Genomic DNA, 17,607 nt, shown 5'->3' with positions numbered 1-17,607 from the left:
TTTTATGTGTCTTTCACCAACACACCCCACACGGGACTAGATTCTATATATCACACCTAAAAAATCGGCACCCAAACAAAATATGCCTAGGCATATTCTATCAAATACGTCTAAATTTAGGCGTACATTATAGAATAAGCCTAAATTTCTGTGCAGTTTATAAAATATGCTGAGCAACTGTCTACATGACTAAATTTAGTCGCAGGCAGTTATGCCATGTACAACTTGGTATAAATGCTGCCGCCTAAATTACGCATGGACCGGGTGTATTCTAGAGCAACACGTATAGGTCTTAGAAACGCCCACAACCTGCCCATTCCACATCCATGGCCATGCCCCCTTTTCAACTATGCAACTTAGAATTTATACGCATCATGTTATAGAATACGCTTAGACAGTTCTGTGTGTAAATTCTAATTAATGCCAATTAGTGTCAATAATTGCTTGTTAAGTGGCAATTATCGGCACTGACTGGCTTAAGTAATTAAGTTGCATGCGCAAATCCAGAATATGACTGGTTTTTTAAGCGCAATTTAAGTTGTTCTGTATAGAATCTGGGGGATAATGATAGAAACCATTTGTGGCCTATTAATCAGTCTGGACACACGGGGGGGGGGGGGGGGGGGGGGTGCTAAAGAGAGAAATGCATCGCTGATCTCCTCTCTGTTTCCCTGCTGCTTGAATGTGTCAAAGGAATTTTATTTGTGCAGCACAACTTTAAGCATATGTAAGACTTTCACACCTATCTCAGAAGCCAACCAAGGTTGATGAGGGATATCTACTCTTCTAAGTACGCTTGAGCTCAGACTCGGTCAAACTCAAATCCGGAAGTTTTTGAAAAGTAGATTGTCTATTGCTGTACTGTATGTCAGTCACTGATGTGAGTTCATTAACTAAAAGCCATTGAGGAAGTGAAAAGTTGGAATTATGTGCTTTAAAAGACAATTAGGCCTCAGAAATGAAAATATGCTTAAAAAACTTAGTTTTACACAGAGATGCAAAAATTTGCTAAACTGCAAGATGAAGCAAGGTTTGTGCTAAGGATATAAAGACAGCCTGGCCTCCAGAGATAAGAAGTAGAGAGAAAGATAACAAGTTATTCCCCAGAAAGGAGAAGTAACTGGGGGGAAATTTCCAAAGTAAGAGATATTCATCTTGCATACAGCTGTTCAGCAGGTAGATATCTTCTGTACCTCCATTCCCTAGCTAGTTGCTATCTGCAATTCTGTTTTTCACTCTATGATACTGGTTCCACAATTTTTCCTATAAAAAGGCAGACTTTGCATACTGTAATTTGGAGAACATTGGACCTAGGGAGAGACTTTGTCACTCTGGGTTCTGATCTTCTTCCTTGTCTACCAATATCATTATGCACATTGGTGAATAAAAGCTGCCTATTTTAACTAATTTTTTAGACTCATTCTTTCCACAGCTCTTTTATTTCCACACCATGTATACACTTGCTATGATTAAATATTTCTTTAGCATAGGCAGCAACCATTTTTATTTTTTGTTTCTACATAAATATGGTAACCCTAACCTTATCCAAGCACATAACAATGGGTGCCAGAAAGTAAGGAAGTTTTATAATGTCCTCTGAATGTTAGGGCATATATATATATATATATAGACAACCTGTAGTCAAATTATATATTTGCTATATTTCCTAATTGGCTGAACATGTTGTTCTGAATCAACTTTCCCAGCACAAAGAAGTAACTAATATTTTGCATCCATGCCAATCAAGGTTTAGGCCTGGACACTTGACAGAGACTATATTTACCTCCTTTCTAAATGATCTTCACACTGTTTTTGACTGTGGTAATGCACCCTTACTGGTCTCTCTAGATTTGACTGCAGCATTCGATTTAGTTGATCACTTCTTACTGCTTTCACAGCTTTCTGATATAGAAGTTTCCGGGACAGTTCATCAGTGGTTTACATCATACCTTACTCTGTAATGACTCACTCCTCAGCTCTCCTTCAATTGCTCTTCCATTTGGTGTTCCCCAAGGACCTAACCTCACACTTACTCTCTTCAATATTTTCCTTAGTCCACTTGCTTGATTCAGAATCATTTGGTTACGGCATATTTCTATGTTGATGACATTTTCTTAGTTTGCACACCGGATCCTTATAATCCCAATCTAGCAACATTACAATCTTGCCTCTACTTACAATTGGCTCAGGACCAATCACCTCCTAATCCCATGAAAATAACTGCCTCCTGGATAACAGGTCGAACCATTCATATATCTGTAGCTTCCACCCTCCAGGGGCACATGTTAACCTTACTATACTCTAGGTATCTTGCAGTCATCTTGGATTCTTAGTTGTCACAATTGTCATTTCATCCCCATCTGAATTCTAGCCCCAAGTTTTCTAGCCCTTCAGTACATCTGTTCCATCCATAGCTATTTACATGAGTCTGTTTGTGCTACCTTTCTTTATTCCTTAGTTGAATCAATAATGGATTACTGTCTTCCTAACTTTATGGTCAAATGACTTCAGTTGGTCCAAAATACTTTCATCAGACTTTTCATACACTCTAAACCTTGCGACCGAGTCACTCCTTTATCCAACATCACTGCTTGCCTATTAATTACAAGATTCAATTCAAGATTTTAACCTTAACCCATAAGGTTCTCCATTCAGTGACTCCGTCCTCTCTGTCTTTTCTGATCTCCCCTTACACATCACTTTGAGTCCTACACTCCTCATCTGAGCATCATCTTGTAATTCCTCCAATATTTTACTCCTGACTTGAGGCTAAGAGACACTGCATTTTTTTGCACAGCGCCTTTTTCAAGAATTTTTTTGCCTGCATCTCTTAGATCAGAGCTTTCCCACAAGAAATTTAGATCTCTGCTATAGGCTCACCTTTTTCTCCCAGGCCTTTCTGGGTGCCTTGATGGGCTAATGGCATCGTGGACAGCCTTTTTTCTCATTTTCTTATATTTTCCTTCTATTTTCTCCTCTCCCTATTCCCTCTCTTCTCCAACTAATAACTCTCCTCTCTTACTACAAGATATTCTAGGCTTCCTTATTACGAATGGCATTCCTCTATCACTTCTTACTTAATGATTGTAAACTGCTTTGATTTGTTGTGAAAGACTTTATGTTTAAAAGTCTAATAAATATAAACATAAACATTCTGAAGTGGTGGTGCAGAGAAAGGGGTCTGTGTTCGTGGGGAATCTGGGATAGTGGTGCAGGACTAGTGTCTGGTGCAGGGGGTAGGGGATTTGATGTGAGTGACCAGGAAATGTGTTATAGATAAATAAAGTAGAGTGTTTAGGGGAACCTTGAAAAGCAAAAGTTTTACATAAATATGGGGAGTGACAAATTGGAAACTGTAGTGGGCTCATCTCCTTTCTTTTTATTATGATATGGCCATGGCTTTCATTCAGCCTTCACAATTTTCCTATCATCTTGTCTTCAGATCAAGGATTTGAAAAGAAAGCGATGCACCTTCACCACTATGCAAGAAGATAGCTAGAAGAGGTTTGTGTAGAGCTGGAAATCTCAAGTGGTAACTATTATGATGCTAAGGGCTGGATCTGTGTATGGGTTCTCTTCTTGTTTTGATTGTTGGAGAAAGGGTTGCATCCCTCCCATAGATGTGCTATCATCAAAGACAGGGCAAAGGCTGGTATCTGAGTTTTTAACAAGTTAATGGGCCATTCTAAACTCTGCACCATCAGTTTCATTTGACTCCTCCTTCCCAAATGGGCATGGTGTCACCTTGATTTTGTAAAAAAGGTGGCCCAGATGTAATAAGCTAGTGAGCATTACTCCAGCATGCAATACACTGAATAACAAATAGCTGAATCTTCTTATCATATCGGACAGGAGTAAAGAGGCAGTGAAGGAGCAAATGTATGATCAACTTTTGCATTAGTGCAGTGTCCTAACATGCCACTTTGCATCATAAGACTCTGCCAAAAGAAGAATATAAGCGAGGTGGAGGGGGAGGAGGAGAAAATGGAGGAGCCACCCATACCTCCACTGACTAGCCCCCATCACCACCAGCACTACTAACTGGTGATCATGTTCCTCCCACTAATACCACAACCAGCAATACTAGCTGCAACACCCTTACTGCCCCAACTTTTCCATCCCACAGCCTTCTGTGATTTCCTTTGCCCCCCCCAGCACCCTTCCTGTCCCTCCTTCCTCTTTTAACACCCATTTCCCCCATCCTACCAACCCTTGCATAGGGAGAAGAGAAAGAAGAATATCAAATGTTCCTATGGATGGAGGTTATCTCCCCACCTATTACAGTTCCTACTGTATCTGTACCTGAACTTCATCCAGAACCTGGGGCTATAGCAGCCTCACATGCAACTTAGGAGCAGACTGGCAACATGCTGGATTGTATCTCTCATGTGTGTTAGCTCGTTTATTGTATTTAACTGACCTCCTGGCTAAGAACATACAAGGACTACACATCCTAGTAGGATGCTTTCAAATGTAACCTCATTTTTAGTTAGATCACCGGAAGACTACAAATTCCCAGAAGTCGACAGTTGCTTAGGAGCATATGGTTCAGAGTGGGGTATCCTTGAAGGAAACTATTGAAACAGGACACTTAGGGAATCCCAACAGAGAGGTTTCAACAATGGCTGGGAATCAGCTGTGAGTGATGTCAGCCTGGCTACGGAGCCTAGCTCAGCAACTCCAGGAGCCACGGACACAGGCAGCTACTTTAGAACATTGGAGGTGAGAATTATTATATAGGATATGACTCTACAGTAATGTATATATTTCATATCTTTCCCAAATTTCTGTCACAGGATAATATAAGCATCACTACAATAGCCTTCTATGTCCCCTCCCCACCTCCACCCACAAACCACAATGAAATAAACTTTTTTTGGAATGCTGTTTAATCTTTGGAATTACAAAGGGGTGAAATGGCAGATAAAATGCCACACTGAACTCATCCTGCTCTGAAGATTTTAGAGAGGGAATGGCTTCAAATTGCTGTATAAATATCTGCTTAAAATAAGTTTGTATCCAAATAATCCTTATTTTCCATGGACAGAGTAGGATGATTTTTGTAAACAGTTTAAATTTTTCTACTGGGTAGGGGGTCCACTGATAAAGTATAGCATAATACTACTGAAATTGTTGGTTTATTTCTGTATCGAAATTACAAGCTCTTCTCTTCTTGATTCTGTAATGTCTGAAATTTATCTCTAATTTTTCTAGCCTTCAAAGCATGTGCCCATAGGTGACCACCTATTGCCTTCTATATAACAGAAAGCCACGCTTGATGACTTAGAACTGCAATAGCTTTTATATTATATCTGTTAAAGAAGAAATAATAAAACATTATCTTTCCTTTTAATATTTTCAAACTCCAACCTTTATTTTCTTTATCTGATTGCATTAGTTCTTTCTGTCTCTCGCTATTCTTACCTGCAGAATAATTTATAATTACATCTCTAATAGTTTCTTTAAAGTATTACTCTACAATTGTTATTGAATTTGAAGAACTCATAGGCTTGAGACATTAATGTGGAAGCTGTGAATCTTCAAGGAGATTCAAATTAAGTCTTCGTGATGAGTTAAAAGGTATCACTCTAGCCCAGAAAACACTGAGGGAAATACCTCCATGATCAGATACCACATTATAAATTACAGAGTTTAATACATGGGGCATCAAAGACTTGAATATTAAAAAGCAAATACTTTAATAGGTTTGATGAGTAGGAACGTGAAATGTATACTCTCTTTCAGTAGGATATTACATATGCCAAAGATGTACCAATCCTTCCTCCTTCAACAGAAGTTGAACAAAACGCAATGTTTTGGACTGCCTTGCATTACAGTACATATAAACATTGCGTCAAGTAGCTGATATCACCACTGATAATCACAGAAATATTCCTACTTTTAGAAATTTGAACAGCTAAAAGCCAAAAAAAGAGAGAATCAACCATGGAAGTATAAACATTTATAAGCATATCGGGCAATATTCACTTGACCAGCTGTCACATAAAGATAAAGAAAACTTATCCGTTTGTTTGTATGTTGAGTATTCAGTGACCCTATCCATTTAAGCTGAACCACATTAGCTCTAAACTCGAATGGATAAATCAGAATATGGATGTCCAAGTGAGAACATCACAAATGGACATCCATGTCACATGTATTTTAGAACAGGACCTATCAATGTGCTACGTATTCATTCTACTCCAACAGCCCAATATTCGGCTGTACTACAATGCCTCAATATACAGTTAAGTTCATATGCAGAGATCAGAGGTGACTAAAAACTTTTCAAATATAGGAGCCTTAAAATCAGGTACCTCAGTGGCATAGCTATGGTAATCTCAAGTGGGCAGGGGCCCATCTACCTTGGGCTGATGTTGGGGGGAGATGAGACAGCTATGGTGGGCCCCTGTGGTCTCCAACATCCTTACCCCTGCCTCCGGTCTGACATCTTAGTCCCTCCCCCTCATCTACCCTAACATGTGTCTTTGTTTATAGAGGTCACTGGCAGTGGCAGAAATTCACTCTCACTACCTGTGGCCCACCTTGGAGCCTTTCTTTTGGTACAATTTCCTGTTTCCACATGGGCAGAACATGGCAGAGGAAATACTTGGGTGGGCTTTAGGCACTGTAAGTGAATTGCTGCGGACATAGGTGCCCGGTATAAGAGGCTTGGGGAGGCTAAGCCTCTCCAGCCACAGCAGGATGGATCAGCTGTTTCTATAGAAATGCTAAATAGTAGTAGTAGTAGTTCTCCTGCTGCTCTGGGGGGTTTAAATAGCAGCAGCTGCAGTGAAAGCTGTCTCTAGCCTTGTGTATAACCAGTTGCAATTTGATTACCTTACTGCTGGGAGAGCAGTTCAGGGGGGTTGTCTGGAGGTGTCCTGGGTTGCCAGAGAGATATTTAACTAGGATGAATTCCTGCACATGAGCACTTCATACCAAAGAGACTTGCACTGACCCCTGAAATTTTAAAAGTGCTAAAAATAAGTTTCAAAAGTATTTGCATTAAATCTAATTGCAGAATTTAGGTGCTAGGAAGTGGGATTGGTGTATTCAAATTTGCTCAAGCCATATGCAAATTAGTCCATTTTTGGGAGGTTCTCATTTGCATATTTATGGGTAAAATGGTTGGAAATGTTTACAGCCTTAAGGTTAGGGCATGGCTCTGATCAAAAATGTGAAGTTTGATTCAAAAACGAAGGGTTTAGCTAGTGTTTTTGACTAAAAATTCCCATTAGAGTTTCTGTATGTTAATCTGCATTCAAATAGAGCTCTCTGATTGGATGAGCAGCTCCTGTTAGAAAATCTGCCCGGGAACAGAGAGGAGAGGAGAGGAGAGAATCAATGGGTGGGTAGGTGTGGATGGCTGGAGGGGGGCAGGGGAGAGGAGAGAATCAATGGGTGGGTATGGATGGCTGGAGGGGGGCAGGGGAGCGAAGAGAATCGCTGGGTGGGTGTGGATGGCTGGAGGGGGGCAGGGGAGAGGAGAGTTGCTAGACATGGATGGAGGAGAGGGAAGGGAGAGAGAAGAAATGCTGGACATTGATGGAGGGGAGGGAAGAGTGAGGAAGGAGATGAGATGAGGGAAAAGGAAGAGAAAAAAACTGCACATGGATGAAGAAAATAGGCAGAAGTTGGATCCACTGGACAGTCAAGTCTGCGGAGGACCCAGCTTTTACTTACGGATGTAGAACAAGAAATGAAGAAGAAAGGCAGAAAGTAAAGAAATAATGGAAAGGAAGCCCTGGAAATGGAGTTAAGAGGACAGATAGCAGCAGAATCGGATACTGGGCCAGCATGATCAGAAAAACAAAGTCACCAGACAACAAAGGTAGAAAAGATCATTTTATTTTCATTATAGTGTTTGGAATATGTCCACTTTGAGAATCAAGTGCTCAACATTAAAAGTAAACATTATTTACTTATTTATGGCATTTTATCCCACATTAAACATGAATTAGGGTGTTTTGTGGCTCTACATGAGAATTGTTATGATATGTTCCCTTGTTTCATATTTTTGACGGTCTGCATTTTCCGTATGGGTGATATATTGGTGTATTAGGTTCTGCCCAGTATAATATTTATGGTACAGTAAGGTTCTGAGTGTGTTTTTGCACAAAGTTGTGCACAGTGTTTTGCAGTTGAGCGATTGTGGTTAGTATATGCTTTGAGCAACCACTTTATTCTTTGACATATGATATATATCTAATATCTAAATTTAATAAAAGGTATTAATTGTGACTTTTATTTTTATTTATTTTTTCTGTGTGTTATCAGACAATTATGGATTTAAGATCCACCCCTGGCCCCACCCTAACCCCGCCCCCTTTAGCCTCCCCAAACAGTTGGGCCACCGACCGCCTATGGCTGCGGATGCCATCAACCTCTGTAAACAAAGAACACTGGGGGAGGAGAGAGTAAGAGAAAGGGGGAAATGTTGGATTGTGGGTGGGGGTGGGGAGTAGACTGAAGGGACAGAGATGCTGGAGCTGGGGGCAGAGGTGACGGGGGGAGAAAGAGATGGTGAACTATGGGAGGAGGGAAGGATGGAAGAGAAAGGAGAGATGTTGGACCCAGAGATGGAAGGGAGAGAGAGATGGTGGACAGAGGAATAAAGGAAGAGAGATGGTGGACTCAGGGAATAGAGTGAGAGAGAGAAAGATGCTGGACAGCATGAGGCAGGGAAGGATGAGACAGGGATGATGGACTTGGAGGTGGAAGGGAGGATGGAAGGAGAGATGTTTCACCCAGAGGAGGAAGGGAGTGAGGGAGGAAAAGATGCTGAATAACATGAGGCAGGGAGGGAAGAGAGGAGGGAGAGGTACTTGACCACGGGAGATTGGAGGAAGGATAGCAGGAAGAGAGAAGATATGCTGAATCATGAGGGGAAGGGTAGGATGAAAGATAGGGCAGGAAGATGCTTGGGGTGGACTGGCAGGGACAGGGAGATGTCAGACTACAAGGGGGGGGGGGGTTGAGATGCTGGGCTACAATGGTGCAGGGAGGCAGATGGATGGAGAAGCTGGGAATTATGGAACCATGCGGGAGAGGCCAAAGTAGGGGGAGGGTGGCAAGGAAATGTGTGAGAGAAGGATAGTGAATACAGAGGGTAGAAATGTGGTAATGGCGAGTAGATGAAAGATGGAAGGGAATAACAGGTTTGGGGAAAGAGTGAGAATGGATATGGTAGAGTTAAGGGGTGATAGAAGGAGATGAAAAGCTGAAGGTGAAAAGTAAAAAGAAGAAGGGTGAGAAATAGGGTTAGAAAGAGGGTGAACTCTGAGTGGACAGAGAGGTAGAAAAGAAAAAAAAAGGCGATGAAAAAGCTAAAAGGGAAAGATCAGTATGCCAGAAACAGGGATAATGAGGGAATGGAAAAAGACAAGAGGGGACAGGAGAGAAGAGACTTTTGAGAGCTACCACTAGTACAATTTGTGCCATGATGATTGCAATATATATGACTAGCTGCCCTTGTAATCCAAGTTATGTTGGGAGAATGACGAGCAGTAAGAGTGCGATTGACAGAACACAAATCTCGTATCCAAACTGGAATGACATCTGCACCGTTGGTTTTCCACTGGATGTTGAAAGGGCACACAGTGGCTGATATTTGGTGGAGGATAATTGATAGGGTACAGCAAACTTGGAACAGAGGAGATTATGAACACCTCCTAAACTATAAAGAGCAATGACTAACATCTTAGTTAAAGTCAGTGATCAGTACTGGTTTAAATGAAGAACTTCAATGGATGTCACTGGTTTAATGCGATTGGTATTTTTGAGTCAGCTGACCTCTCTTGTTCCAATTTATAGAATGATGCTACCACAATTTTTGGAAAGCAAATATTTTATTATGTGCCTGAAGCAGAAAATTAAATATTTCAGAAAGGAAAGGGGGAAATTCAATGATAATTGCCAATTAACAAGCAATTATTGACAGTAATTGTCTTTAATTAGAATTTACGTGCACAACTTGCTAAGTGCTTTCTATAAAGTGATGCACATAAATTCTAAAGTGGGCTACCAAAAAGTGGGCATGGCCATGGGTGTGGAATGGGCGGATCATGGGCATTTCTAAAAATTATGCGCATTGTTATAGAATACACCCACTTTGTGCCTAAGTTAGTTGTCAGCATTTACACCAAGTTCTACTTGGTGTATTCTATAAATTGTACCTAAACTGCTTAATTTGTGGTATATCAAAACCCTGCAAATGAAGAAATAAAATTAAAAATATGCCTAGGTGTATTTTTTTGGGGTGAAAACCTTTTAAGGTGCCATATGTAGAATCTAGCCCTAAAGGCCTACTGCTCTTCAATAGGCATCTACTTAGCACTTCATTAGGTGACTACTGACTAATAATGCACACTATTGACACTGAAAAAAAACAAAATAAAGTATTGGTAGTAGGTGCTCTGCAAGGACAGCAGGACTTGAATCCTCACTCATGGGTGACATCACTGACAGACACTGGCCCGAGAAACTGTACTTCAGCAACTTTTTTCTAGAAGCGTTTGGGCCATGTCACCACATAAGCACAGGCATTCCCGCCTGCTGCTTTTCTCTGAGGGCAAGCAAGACTGTGAATACTCATTCATGGGACTCCCTAGCCACAGGCTGTCTTCCACAGAAAAGGAGGAAAGAACACCTTAAATGGCACCTAACAGGCAGGCACCAATATTTTTGGTGGCAACAGGCTGTTTTTATCTTTTTTGGAAGGCAGCCTGAAACTGAAAGAGAAGGGCATGGGAGGATGGAGTTGGATTCTATACCCCAAATAGATTCTGGAGGACTGTCTGTCAAATTTTACTGTTGTATCAGAAGTCCTGTACTAGACAGTAGTAGGATGTAAATATATATATGGACAGATTTTTTTTTGTTACATTTGTACCCTGCGCTTTCCCACTCATGGCAGGCTCAATGCAGCTTACATGGGGCAATGGAGGGTTAAGTGCCTTGCCCAGAGTCACAAGGAGCTGCCTGTGCCTGAAGTGGGAATCAAACTCAGTTCCCCAGGACCAAAGTCCACCACCCTAACCACTAGGCCACTCCTCCACTCATGTTCATGTGATGGCTTTGCAGATCTCCGCGATGGAGGGCTACTAATGCAGTTATGAACTGTGATATGATCCTCTAGAGTCAGCCCAACCTGGATACAAGTCTGCTAGCAAACTGGAAAGGTGTTTTCCTGAAGGTAGCCCCTATCCTGTTTGGTTCATTGGAAAAACAAAAAAGTCAGATCAGGTAATTTAAGTGGCAGATATCTAGTGGCTCAAAAAGAGTTTTCATCAGCTGGTTTAGAACAATAAAGTGCCTTCAACATGAGGACCGTTCATCCACAATGCTGTTTGGAGAAGGTACACCAGCCTTCTTCGACCCTAGACTCCAGTTCCAATACTCCTCAAGCGACACAGGAAGATATGGTCACTCCTACTTTAATGTCCATGCCAGTGGGCCTTTGACTAGTAGCTCATGTAAACATTTGAGGAGTAGAAGGAGTGCTTCTTCACTTGATGTGATGCTGCAGCTTCGACACCATCAATGTCCAAAGCAGGACCAATCCAGTAGATACTCGAGACCCATGTCCTGCCTGAAAGAAGCCTCAGCATCAATGCCTTGAGGGGGCTCAGCGCTGAGGTCAGCAGCACCAGTGTCCATTTCCAGTGCACTAGGGAAGGAAGCTTCACCAATGTACCAGGAATCATTGGGGCCTCAATGCCATAGGAGGCCTGACCATTTTGGCATGCAGAAACTCAGACTTCATCAACTAACTTCTATGAGCCTGTGTCAGAGCTCCTGGGATTCTGATGAGGAGCCTACCAGGGACAGAGAAAGTACCTGTATTTAACAGGTAAACCACTTTGGTTGTACCACTGAAAGGGGGTATATTAAGAATCTAATAAACAAAAAAAACATAAACATTAGATAATTCCCCATCATTCCATAGTGGTCAAATCCACTCTCCAAAGAGCCAAGAGTTCCAGGCTCACTCTTCACTGCCCCTGAAATGGTAGCTTAGACATTAGAATATTTTAAGAAGAGTTTGTTTAAGAATGCTCTGCTCTCATCCTGCATAATATCCTATCAGCTCTTCATGAGCATATTCTTGCAAAACACAGTAGGTGGTGTTGCAGAGTTTGCAGACACTATTCCTAGAGATAAAGCTGAGGAAATCTGCTTGCAAATAGCGAAAGGGAAGGAGTGTGGAAAATAGCTAGTCTAAGCAACTTAAGATATTTTTGAAATGGATTCAAGAGCTTCTGCCATGGGGATTGGTGCCTGCAGATTCATCTTGCTGTGGGCCTCAGACCTTAGACAAGAAGTGCAGGAAAAGCTTACTGTCATGTCATGCCATGGACAGAATCTCTTCAGAGATAAAGCTCAAAAAGCTGCTACTCCTGTCAAGTAGTATAATGACAGCCTTAAAACCCTCTCCCCCCACTTTCTATTCAACCTTCTTCTCATTCAGCATCTGCCCTCTTAGTGACCTTATCCTCCCCTATTTTCAGCATCTCTCCTCTGCATTCCTATCTTGACCTGTCCTACATTTTTATAACCTAAGTCCCTGTGATCAGTATCCACCTCCCATGTCCAACATTGTCCCTGTGTATCCCTATTTTCTCTCTGTCCAGCATTGCTCCTTTGTCCCTGTCCCTATGCTTCCTCCATGTTCAATATCTCTTCTCTGTCTCCCTGTCCCTCCTCTCTCTTTTCCCTTCCTCCCACACCCACACCCACTACCCTGGGGCCAGTATCTCTCTCCTTCTCATCTTCTCCCCAGCCCACTTTATCTCCCTCTTGGGTCCAATCTCTTTCCCCCTCTCTCCCTCCTGGGTCCAGTGTCTTTCACCCCCCTCTCTTCCAGTCTCAGTCTCTCCCTCCCTTCTATTTCCCTGTTGCTCCAGCATCTCTCCTTCTCCATCCAGGTCCTGGGTCCAGGATCTCTTCTTGTCTGTCCCTTCCCCAGGTCCAGTAGAGCAGCACCTCCTTCATCTTTCTATCCCTAGGTGCAGCATCTCTCTTCCCCCTCCATCTTGCAGGTCCAACATCTGTTCCCTTTTCTCCCCCCTTCCAGTTTCAGTCTCTGTCTTTCCTTCCCCCGCTCCTGGTTCCAGCATCTGTCTCCATTCTCCTTCCACCCTCACTCGGTTCTAGGGTATGTACCCTTCTCTCTCCTCCTCCTCCTGGTTCCAATGTCTTTCTCCTTCCACTCTCTACCTCCCTCCCCACGTCCCCCCTCACTTTTCTCCTTCGCTGCTGATAGTGGCACTTCTTCAATTAAATTAGCCTGCCTCGGGGCTTCCCTCTGATGCATTCGGCCCTCACAGAAGCAGGAAGTTGCATCACTGAGGGAGGATGCATCATAGGGATGGCCTGAAGCCCCGAGACAGGCTGATTTAATTGAAGCAGTGCCACTACCGACCACGAGGAGGAAGGGAGGGAGAAGGACAGATGTTGGAACTGGGATGGAGGGGGGAAGAGAGATGCTGGACCATGGGAGAGCGAGGCAGCCTGTAAGCACCTGGAGTGGCCCAGTGAGAATTGGGGCTTGCAGTTGGGGAGGCTTAGCCTCCCCAAGCCTCTTATACTGGGCACCTATGACCACGGAGGACCCTTGGACCCGGGGAAGAAGAACAATTGTGGAGGATGAGGAGATCAGATGCAGATCATATTCTGCCAGGGGAGAGGAATAGGAGATTGGGGCTCGAAGGTACCTTGAGTTTGCTTCTGGGTGGGGTGGAAGAAAGCTGCCAGTTTAGGCTTGTTAGCAAAGAGGTTTTCTTCTGGCAACTGACCCATTAAAATTTAACACCTGGTGTCTGGCAGGTATTTAGCAAGCCTACCATGAAAGATAGCCAGATGGAGAGTATACCATGCTATTTCATTTATATTCAGATTCTCATTTGCATACGGTGCTCCCTTATTTACATGCAGGTGCTATATTAATACATTTTTATATGCCCTCTATGGACTTAATTCAGAATGCTTTTAAAAAAATTTTTTAATCATGTGTAAAAGACCTTTGTCATGCATGTTCAACTGCAATGCATTAGTATTGTCTGCTTAGAACTCTCTGAACTGCATACTACTCAATTTACACCTCTAATAATGAACAGAGAGCTCTTATTTAATGGGTCCATGAAGAGAATTGCTTTTCACTTGCTACATATTATAAAATATTAATATGAAAAAAGACATTAACACCGGATAATAATTTGCATTTGGATGATACTTTTCATTCAGACAGGATTGTAACATGGTTCACATATCTTGCATTTCAGAAACTCATGCAGCCTCTTGCAACATGTGATTTCCTATGTGCTCCTGAGGAGAATCAGCAATGTTACTGAGAGCCTCTTTTACAAAGCCACGCTACTGATTCTCGGTGCAGCAAATGAGATGAAGCCCATTCACTTCCTATTGACTTCCTCTCATTTGAAGCAAGGGAATCACTAAAACAGTTTTATAAAAGAAGTCCTGAATGCACTAAGGTGCCATATAGCAGTGGAGAGCAATTCTGAGCCTGTGTTATATGCATTAATGCACATTATTAGTAAATTGTCCCACTGCATATAATGGGAATTGCTTAAATAGTGTGTGGTAATATAGTCACGCTTTTTGGTAAATCTATCTCTGTGTGGGTTGTTTTTAATGGAAAAAGGATCCGCAGAAAAAATCAGGCACAAATCTCTGCGGATACTTTTTCCACAAGCACATTTTCAATGGGAATGTATGTACATACTTTCCCTTTGAGAAATGATGCAAGCTCAAGTAGACCCCCAAGTCTTTGCAAGTATCTTCATTGTTCTGAAATTTGTACTACAGGTGAATCAGAATTTAACTCTGAACCATAATTTAAGAACTATTATTTTAAACCTTTTTGAATAACTTACTAGAATTAGAGTCCAAAGATAGTGATAATTAGAATAGTAATTATACTAATAGAAAATAAAAAGACACTGCTGAGTCTAAATTTAAAGAAACTTCTTAAGTAAATTGAGAGGTATCAAAATGGAACTGTATCATCCGTGCTATCTTATTTTTCATTCATAAGCAATAACAACAGTTGTGTTCAACCAAGTTAATAATTTATGCTCAAACAGCAGAGACAGCACTGAAGTTGTTGTTTTTTTTTTTTAAAAAGTATCTTACCTTGAGAAAGAGGGCTCCCTTAGCAGCCAAGGAGTCTATTCCTTTTCCATTGGGGTAACAGTGATAGGCAGCGTCCAGAATTGGATAGCGGCTGGCAAAAAGTAGGCCGCTGTTTAAAAACTTAAAGCTACAGCAGGCATGACAGCTATAGACCCCAACATCATAAAGAATATATTCAAAATAGTGGTGGAGCTGCTCTTTCAATTTTTCTGCTGCTCTTTTGTCAAACACTTCCTGCAAGCACAGGAAGTCCAGATTGGCAGGAAAGAAGGCAGAGATCTCATGGTCCAAAATATCGTCCATGTGTTTCTTTTTTCTTGAGGAAGTCTTTTTTATAATAGAGGTTTTATAGAGCAATTTGTTGTTTATAACACCTTGGTCCACTGTGCCATCTGCAATTCGAACTTTAACTAAGGACTCCCTTGAGGTGGTGCAACTGTCTAAGCTCACAGCATCCCCTTCCTTCTGTTTGGGTGTTTGACCCTTCTGCTCCTCAGCTTCAGCCTCTGCAGTATGCAGATTGGTTGGACCACTTACATTGACTTGCCCAGTTAAGGCATCTGAATCTGGGTCTGAAATATTTCCACTGTCATCACCACTTATCCGTATGATACAAGCACTATCTTCACCATCATTGTGCTCTATTCCTGTTTTAGCATCTCCACTTTCCTCACTGTTGTTAGTACCAGCATTGTCTCCTTTATATTCCATAGATGTTGTCCTTTTGATGCCAACATTAACGGCACGATTGGCAGCATCATTATTTTGTGGAGAGATGAGACTGCTGAAACTTGCTGCACTAATAGATGTATTGGTGGGGGAGTCTATATATATTTTAATTTGAGGTCGACTTGCCCCATTTCGAATCATTCGTCCAATTTCTCTGGCCCGTGCTTGTGTATTGAAAAGATTGGTAAATCTTGCCACCGAGTCTGGCAGCAGGCACACATTGGCACTGACAAAGCAGAAGCTTTTTCCCCCACCAGTAGCCTTCCATTCAGTAAGCAGTGGTATTCCATAACTTTTGTCTTCTAGCTTTGAATAAATATATGGCCGCCTGACTGCTTGGATTGGTGACCACACAAGAAATCCAATCAAGGCAAAAGGAAGCGAAGCTACCAGCAATGCCAGGTAGATGGGAGTGGTAATGATGATGCAAAGTGCTTGAAAGTAGCAAGGGTCATCTGACCGCTGGCGCTTTTCGTAGGTGGTAGGCACAAAAGAGGCCAGAAGTCTGTCCCCCAACCAAAAACATGGGAAAATCAAGGCCCAGGAAAAAGAATGCAGTGCTGAGAGAAAGCTGTTGGGAAATGGGGAAGTGTATAAAACCATTGCAACTCAGTTACGGATACACTTCAGGGCCCACTACATGATGTCATATTCAATAGACAACAGAAATACTGAGATGGGGAGAAGTCCTCCAGCTCAGGATGAAATTGCAGGAAAAGTATCACCTTAGCAGAAACATTTCACTGTTTTTGAAAAAAGGATTAACAGAACAGCTGCAATTTTGTCCTCCTGGCATCTGTATTCCTCATGGGATGTTACTGTTTACTGGAGGATGCCATATTAAGTTTTTGCATGGGTTGATGAAAAATCTGTGGAGACAAAATTGTAATGGTATGCTTAACATTTTAACTCGTTTGCTTGTGAAAAGATTTACATACAAACTTTATGCATAATCTGTTTTCCTGTACAATATATATTCCTTTTTTGTGATCTCCTTTTTATTTGTTAGACTTTTTTTTTAATTACCATGGAATGATTTATTTTCCTTGAACCTGCAGTGCCTTACAAAGGAAGTGCTCTGGTGAAAGGGCTTACGTTACTATATTATGATTGGGCCAACTGTTGTTCAGGAAAATAAAATGATTGGCTCAAGGTCATGTGAAAGGCAATCCTAGAACCATGCATCTGCAGTTACTCATGCCTTTGCACATGTACGTGCACAGAAAGTGGCATTTACATGTGTAAGTGTACTATGCCCTATTCTACAAGCGCTTTAGGGGCCCTTTAACAAAGCAGCGGTAGACCTACTGCTGCTTTGTTGCACACTAGTCCGGCACTACTGTCGACTCACTGTGGGAGCTGGCGGTAGTGCAGCCTTCATTTTGCGCCATTTCCAGTGCATTAAAAATTTGTTTCTGCCAGGAGCTTACATGGCGGTAAATAGGAGGCGATAAGGGCTCCCCCAGGAAATGACCATGTTGCAAGTATATACATACTGCAGAGCCATTTCCTTTTTGTCACAAAAACTCCGCTGTGGTAAAAGGGGCCTCATTGTGCAGCAAATCCATGCACCAAGGACACTGAGGGCTCCTTTTATAGCAGCATAGTTAAAGGGCCCTTTAGTGAGTTTCTGCACAGGGAATTAAATGTGGGTGGGACATGTGAATGTCTCACACTTAGGCATTTAATTTACAGAATACTATAAGTTAAGCAAATAGCATG

General features: G+C 41.9%; 1 protein-coding gene across 1 annotated transcript in view; it reads right to left on the bottom strand.

The window, feature by feature from the left end:
- SMPD3 (sphingomyelin phosphodiesterase 3) overlaps positions 1 to 16,488 on the bottom strand; it is a 69,914-nt gene extending 53,426 nt beyond the window's left edge. Inside the window, exon 1 of the mRNA XM_030205139.1 lies at positions 15,157 to 16,488. Coding sequence (XP_030060999.1) covers positions 15,157 to 16,488 — 1,332 coding nt within the window. The remainder of the gene's footprint in view (positions 1 to 15,156) is intronic.
- Positions 16,489 to 17,607: the final 1,119 nt, after the last annotated feature.

This window comes from Microcaecilia unicolor, chromosome 5, assembly GCF_901765095.1.
Source record: "Microcaecilia unicolor chromosome 5, aMicUni1.1, whole genome shotgun sequence".
NCBI classification, from domain to species: Eukaryota; Metazoa; Chordata; class Amphibia; order Gymnophiona; family Siphonopidae; genus Microcaecilia; species Microcaecilia unicolor.
The sequence above is the reverse complement of the archived record's forward strand: the minus strand, read 5'-3'. Positions and strand labels throughout refer to the sequence as shown.